The 7158-nt window shown below is 35.6% G+C and overlaps 1 protein-coding gene across 1 annotated transcript in view; it reads right to left on the reverse strand.

Moving 5' to 3' along the window:
- Positions 1–4483, reverse strand: part of LOC132043290 (uncharacterized) — a 30218-nt gene extending 25735 nt beyond the window's left edge. Inside the window, exons 1-5 of the mRNA XM_059433793.1 lie at positions 4330–4483; positions 4059–4171; positions 3696–3771; positions 3212–3354; positions 2457–2543 (exon numbers count right to left, since the gene is read on the reverse strand). Coding sequence (XP_059289776.1) covers positions 2457–2543; positions 3212–3354; positions 3696–3771; positions 4059–4171; positions 4330–4347 — 437 coding nt within the window. The 5' untranslated portion in view covers positions 4348–4483. The remainder of the gene's footprint in view (positions 1–2456; positions 2544–3211; positions 3355–3695; positions 3772–4058; positions 4172–4329) is intronic.
- Between the last annotated feature and the right edge of the window lie 2675 nt (positions 4484–7158).

Raw genomic sequence — 7158 nt, forward strand, 5'->3', positions numbered from 1 at the left:
CACAACTTTAAGATCTTCTAATAATAAAGTGCGTGCAACGGCACAGTGTCCTGGAATTAGTGAGCTTTACCATACGTGATCTATGTGATGTTCTCGACATGGACTTCTTTAGTATTATCACTGCAGTTTACTCAAGCCTAAATGTCTTCACTCTTCTAACATCATTACGTATATGCAGTGACACTAGTCTAGCTAGAGCTTTCCTAGTGTTACAGGAAGACAAGGAGAATGGTAACTTAATTGCTTTTGACATTTCATCGGGGTTTGCTACTGAAGAAGAATTGAAAGAAAAGGGCATGGTTTTGATAAGCTATCTGATGAGGTTCTCTTATGTATTCAATACATTGTTAGTCATGGTATTGGTTGCTGCTAGCCTACTGGACAGTGCCTTTATGCGAGGAACATGGGAAGAGAAAGTTAGTGATAGTATTGTTGCTATAATTTGCTTCATTGGTGTTGAAAATGTCGACCAGATATTCCTGCATTTGCTCTACTACTAGAACCTTAAGGAGAAGGTTCTTTTCGAGGGCGGAAGAATTGTTATGAACTTGGATGGGAAAACGTCAAATTACCTTTGGGACCCCGGTTAAAAGGAGCATGTGCACTATGTGTGAGGATGGCTATATATAGAAGGGGAACTATTCCATTAGGGCTATGCTATGAAGTTGTCACTTATTTTCTTAGTTGTTTAGATCTGGAACCTCCCTCCCTTCTACTTTTTATTTCTTCTTCCCTTGGAAGATTTGGTTACTAATTGGAAGTATTTGTAGTAGTTTGAACATGAACTTTTATATTAATGCATGTGATTACAATTCTCCCTATCAACATAATTCCCCTTCATTACATCTTTGCAGCCTTAGCAATCTACCAGTTCTCTTTCTCAAAAGAAAAGCAATCTACTGGTTCTGGTGTTGTTCCAGGCATAGTCCTAGTCATCCCCAGTGTGTTTAGGAAAAAGGACCATACATGGCTTGCTGAAGAGCAATGCAAGAATACACGGCTAATGCTTTCAGTCTCCTCGACATAGGTAGCAGCAATCTCACAGCTGGACTCCTCTCTTCCAGAGGTTCTCTTGAGACAAGCACGCCTGATGAGAGACCATCCAAGAGAAACAAGTTGCTTTCAAAAAGAGCTTCGGATTTCCAGAACTTCCTCCACCTTGCTGTGTTGTACTGTCCATACCTTTTTGTACGAGCTAGATAGCATGTCTTAACGGTAAACATCCCCTTTCCTTGTGTCTTCCACACCAGAATCTACTTCATCAGATAGGCCTTCGCTCTCTTCTAGAGTCTTAAATATCTCTGCTACTTTCCAGCTCCCAGTAGTTCAAGTTTCTCCTGAACCTCACATCCTATCCTTCTACATTGCATTGAGATAAATTTGTATCTGCATTTTGCACCAGATTGTAAAGCCGAGGAAGTTGCTCCTTCCTGGGGGTATGCTCTTTGCAGTTGTCAAGAAAGAAGAATATTCTTCTATCTTCTATTCACACAGCAATTTCTTCTTGCTGGTAATTTATACAAATGTTACTTTTACTGATAAAAGAAAAGGGATATTCTTCTTTAATTTCCAATTTTAAAACCCACTCTTTTCTCAAAATCTGGTCACAAGACCATAAGATTTTTCCAGTAACCCAACCCGTAAGTTCCTGCCAGTGCTTAGGTACACCATTACCCTAGCATTCCATACAACAACAACAACATACCCAGTGAAATATTTCTCTTTAATCATACATATCCATAAGGAATTCTCCTATTTATTGAATCTCCATAATCACTTCTTTGGAAAGCTTCTATTTTGGACTCTCATATTCTTTATGCCCAGTCCTCCTTAGTCTTTACCCATTGTAGTAATTCCCCATTTCACCAAGTGGTAAGTTCTCATTTTGTTAGGTATTTTTTTATCGCATAGTACTCCACCAATGCTGCTGCAATTTAAGTAATCAAATTGTAATTCTATGCATTATAACTTCATTCTTCATCTATCATTCAGTTCTCTATCAAACTGAGTCTAAGTATTAGAAATGTCTACATTTATGTACAGTAATCGCATTCTATCTCATTTCATCTTCATTTCCTGGGGACTATGCTTCCAGTGTTATGTCTTAGTTTTACTTCTCATAAAATCATTCTCTAGAGTGTTTCTCCATATGGAGAGACTTATATGAACATCTAACCAGGAAACAAAACTGGGTCCCAAGCTATTCGACTACCACTGTTTCCCATTATTTAGCTAGGAAAATTTGTACAGCTCAGAAAATACAATCTTCTTGAGCTTTATTTATCTTCAGCCACTGCTATCAAAATCTCTAAACTGGGAAGTTTTTTGAAGCAGCAAACCATACACGGGCAAGATACTCAAATAATACTTTTGCTAAGATCCACACCAAGTGGACCAAAGAATACATAAACAATTCAAATGTCAAAATGTTAGGATAATGTGGTAGAGGGTCTAACCTGAAATCATGACCCCATTCTGAAATGCAGTGTGCTTCATCAACAGCCAAGAGACAAATCCCTGCTTTCAACAATCCTGACCAGAAACTGCAGCACAACAACAAAATCAAGGATGAAATTTAATCATATTTAAAGGCACTAAACCCATTGGAAAAAACACCTTAAAGATTCTTAACTTGAAAATCATCATTGTTTCCAGGTGACAACTTTGCTAAGTGAATGACAGAAAACAACAGCAAAAATACTTGACAATAATAGTGAGTGGAAACCTAAACTAACTGTTACTGAAAAAGTTCCAGTCATTTTCCACGTGAGCCAAATTGGGACATCTAAAGACTGGAGTAAGAATACATGCAACAGGTAAACGTGAAATTGAAGGAATCCATCAACAATAGTGGAGCCTAACCAGTTATACACAAAAATCCTCTTACCCGAAACTTGATATGAAAACTCACAATTTGGTTTTGTTTGTTGGACTTTTGTCTTGTTTTGCTTAATTAATAAAAAAGAGCCCACGTGGCTGTGCTTTTAAAAAAAAGAAAAAGATATGAAAACTCACAGTTGGAGTAGAAGGAATCTATTGAGATGTATACAAAAAAACTTTTACGGTTAAATCATTTATCTTGAATTTCTTCAGCATTATATTAGCTGGATATTTGGCAATGCTACAGAAGTAATAAGAGTACATAAAGCACCTTCCTTTAGTTATTCAAGGAGCTTTTCCACTTAGACATACGCGTTTCCAGATTACTCACCTGTTAGGAAGCGCACAAGCCTTTTCTGGAGTCATATACAAAATATGATAGTGACCCAACTCAGCATTCGACTGCACCCCACGATCAGTCTGAGCACTTGAAATATAGTCAGCTTCAATTCCCCTCTGTTTCAGTGCCATCACCTACAGCACAGGACAGAGTATTTTCAAAACATCTTTCTTATGCTATGATCAAAAAGCATACTTCTTCCGTCCCAATTTATGTGACACTTTTTGCCTTTCGAGAGTCAATTTGACTGAATTTTGAAGCTACATTGGATCAGATTAACTCATTATTTTAAGACTAAAATTTATATAATTGAAAACTACACGAAAATACTACTATAAGTTGCAGCTTTTGTCATATCAATTTGGTGAAAAAATACATCATAAAATGTTGGTCAAAGTTCATGGTGTTTGAATCTCGAGAAGCGAGAAGTGTCACATAAATTGGAATAGAGGGAGTACAATACAAAGTGTTTTACCTGATCTTGCATCAAAGAAATGAGAGGACTTATAACTACAGCAGTCTTGTTGGATATCAGTGGGGGAACCTGATAGCTATTCAAGCAAAAGGTTCAGCGCATGTATGTTTGTGTATAGTACCATCCCAAAATAAGTGTTAGTAAAAATCAGGCTCATTAACGAAATCAATAAATACTATGTGGAGTTTACTAAACTATCCCTATTTATTACTAGATGTTTTTTAAGAATTGACCAATATTAAAGAGGACTACTTCTTTAATACTAATTTTTGTCTTGAATTCTTAAGGTGACACTTATTTTGGGACTTTTTTTTTTTTTGACGGAGGAAGTATTAAATATTGACAAAAAAGTTTGAAGCTTACCACAATGATTTGCCACTACCAGTGGCCATTATGACCAAACAGTCTTTTCCATGTAAAATCTTGTCTATGATTTCCTTTTGATAGGGTCGAAACTCTGTGTACCCAAAATATTTCTACACCCACAGGAAAAGGCAGAAATCTCATGCATAGAAAGGCAGAAATACTAATAACAAAACTAAAATCTGTGCGGGTCAAACTACAAATTAAGATTAAATTAGGAAATGAAAGATAAATTAAGGAAGGGGAAAAGGGAAAGTAGATGAAAGAAAACCTTAAGAGTAGAGTGCATTTGATTATCGGAGCGAATCCCCGGGTGGAATTTTTATTTTTGGGGTAACTGTGAACGTTTGGTATATATATGTGTACTCACAAGTCAGGCTGTCTAAGCTTGGGCCCTTCTCATTTCCCGCCCTCTTTTTGACCAATTATAGAATTTCGTATTTCATCATTTAAGTCACACTCGCCTAAAATTTACAAAGTCTACACATTTCAAAATTACTTCAAGCGTATGGTATTCTTTTAAGCAAAATATACCCCTAGACTAGTTGCCTAGTGGTTATGATAAGAATCAAGTTACTTGAATTAAAAAAAAAATGTGGAAGCGAAAATACAAAGATTAAAGACTGAATCTAAAGATATACGAAATTCGAGAATAAAATTCCCAAAATTTCAAGATTAAGTGGTAAGAACTCTAATTGATCTTAGTATTCAAAATTAGCGGATTAAAACTAATTACGATACTAATAGAGTTAATTCAAAAACTTATATCAAAAGGTGATCTAGACCCCTATTTTGAAGAAATTAGAAACAATAATCACTACTCTAAGACGAATTACCTTCTTTAATTTACGAACAAGAACCAAAAATATTAAGTACAAATTAATGTTACGTCTTAAAAGAATCGTTCTTATAAGGTTGCAAGATAAATCAAAAGTAGTCACAGGCAAATGTATAAAAGAGAGAAACTCTCAAATAATAATCATGTTGTGTAATGAAAATGACAAAATCCACCCATATATATAGGTGAAACTTATCCCAAGTAGCATGGGATTAGAATCTACTTTTATGGAAATAATTAAATACTAAAACCTAACTAGGATTAAACTAGGAAAGCATGTAAAATAATTGGCAAACTTCTTCCCTAATTGAACAAGGAAAATGTTGCCTAAAAGTCACGTTGTACGTGACTTTCTCCACCCAATTTGGGTTGGATTTGAGCTCATTTTTTGGCAGAAATTTCAGCCCCATGTGAGCTTGAATTTAAGCTCTTTTGGGCTCCATGTGGGCCCCAATCCTCCTCCTCTTGAGCTTGGACTTGGATCATGAAATATGTGCAGTATTTACCCCATTCTTCTCCATAATTCTTGGACTCGTTCTTGGACTTTTCTTCCACGATAAGCATCTTCTTGATTTTCAATTGAAGCAATGACAGAAATGATAGCAAGCAAAAGGAAAAAGGAAGTCAACTTGAAAAAAAAATCAGAAAAAAGTGATATGGCAAAGTAGTAACAGTTTGTGATTTGTATAGTTGAGATCACGAGTGATATCTTTGGCTGGATGTAAAAGACCAAGACTACGGAAAGATGTATAACGAAATAGAACGATTGTTAGGAAAAGGATCAGCATAATAAGGATGAGAAGGGATGATCAGAATGAACAGAATAAGTTTTGGAAGTGAAGAATGGATTGTATAGAAGTAATATATTCTAAAGGACAAAGCGGTACTTAGTTAAGAATAGGGTACCTTGTGCGAGTAATAAAGGATTGATTATAAAACGGGAGGTAATAAGATAAATTGAGGAGGAAATAATGTAAAGGAATAAGTATGGGTATAGAAAGAAAAGGAAATATGTGAAGTACGCGCGCTTAAGAAGTAGTCGTATTATGAGAAAAGGAAGATGCATCTCCTACGAATATCCTATACCAAGACAGAGCGAGTAAAGTATATAAAGGAATAAGTTGGAAAGAAAAATGTGGCCATGAGTTATGAGTTTATCGTACGACGATAAAGCGATAAAACAAGGCTATTATCAACGATAAATACAATATGATTATGATTGGTTTTGAAATCAATGTTGAGTGCAACACAAGAGTAAAAGAGTATGAGGCATAAGGGGTATTAGTTGCGCATGAGACTTAGTTCCTTGAAAACAAAGATGGCGGGTTTAAGGGAAAATGCATTTACGGTTACTATAAGTCGATTACGAGAAAGAGAGGAATAACTTGAGATGGGAAGAAAAGGGAAAGATGACGCTATAAGTGAACTATGTGTATCGAAGAATGGGATAAGTGACATTACATGGATGGTACAGATAGCTAGACATACTACTATTTCGAGTATCCCGATGGGACATAAGTTGTTAATTGGAGCGGATGTAGACATTGACTCATAACTAACGGTTGAGCTAAGTAAAATGCATCCTTGTTTGGATTGCTATGTTGGTTGTATTACTTGATCACAAAACTGCAAGATGAGTATGTTAAGACTTCACACATGAATTATTGTAGCTATAAATTATAGGAAATGGCATGAATATGATGCAGTATAATAAGGGAATTGAGGAAAGGGATACATGAATTCAAGATTGGAAGTGAGGTAACGGATTTGAGAATGGTATAAGTAAGACCCTTAAAAGGGGGAAGCGAGTAAGGAAAATACAAGTGTAGAAATTGAAACGATAAATCCTAAGATGTGACAGATATAGACTCTAAAACAAAAAGTGAGTGTTATGCAGAAATTAGTCTAATAGCTAGTAAATAAATGAACAGGAATCGAGCGGGTATCTAAGACTGTATTGAAAATCATTCGTGGAGACCTTGAACAACATGACATTGAGAGCAAATAACTCAAGGAATATTGTAAAGGATAGCGATGCTATACTGGAATAGAAGTAAAGGAATTGACAGTAGAGTCGTTTGTTAATGATATTGCAATTTATAAGTGACAAATAAGAAGGGACATAAAGTTTTCTATAGTAGAATATAAGATGTGATAATCAAGGAACAAATAAAGGAAAGAAAAGAGTATGACGAGATAAGTCACAACAGATAGGCAAAAGAGTTTGGATATGTATAAGATACGCAAAGTAGAACGAACCAA

This window comes from Lycium ferocissimum, unplaced genomic scaffold, assembly GCF_029784015.1.
Source record: "Lycium ferocissimum isolate CSIRO_LF1 unplaced genomic scaffold, AGI_CSIRO_Lferr_CH_V1 ctg226, whole genome shotgun sequence".
Lineage (NCBI taxonomy): Eukaryota > Viridiplantae > Streptophyta > Magnoliopsida > Solanales > Solanaceae > Lycium > Lycium ferocissimum.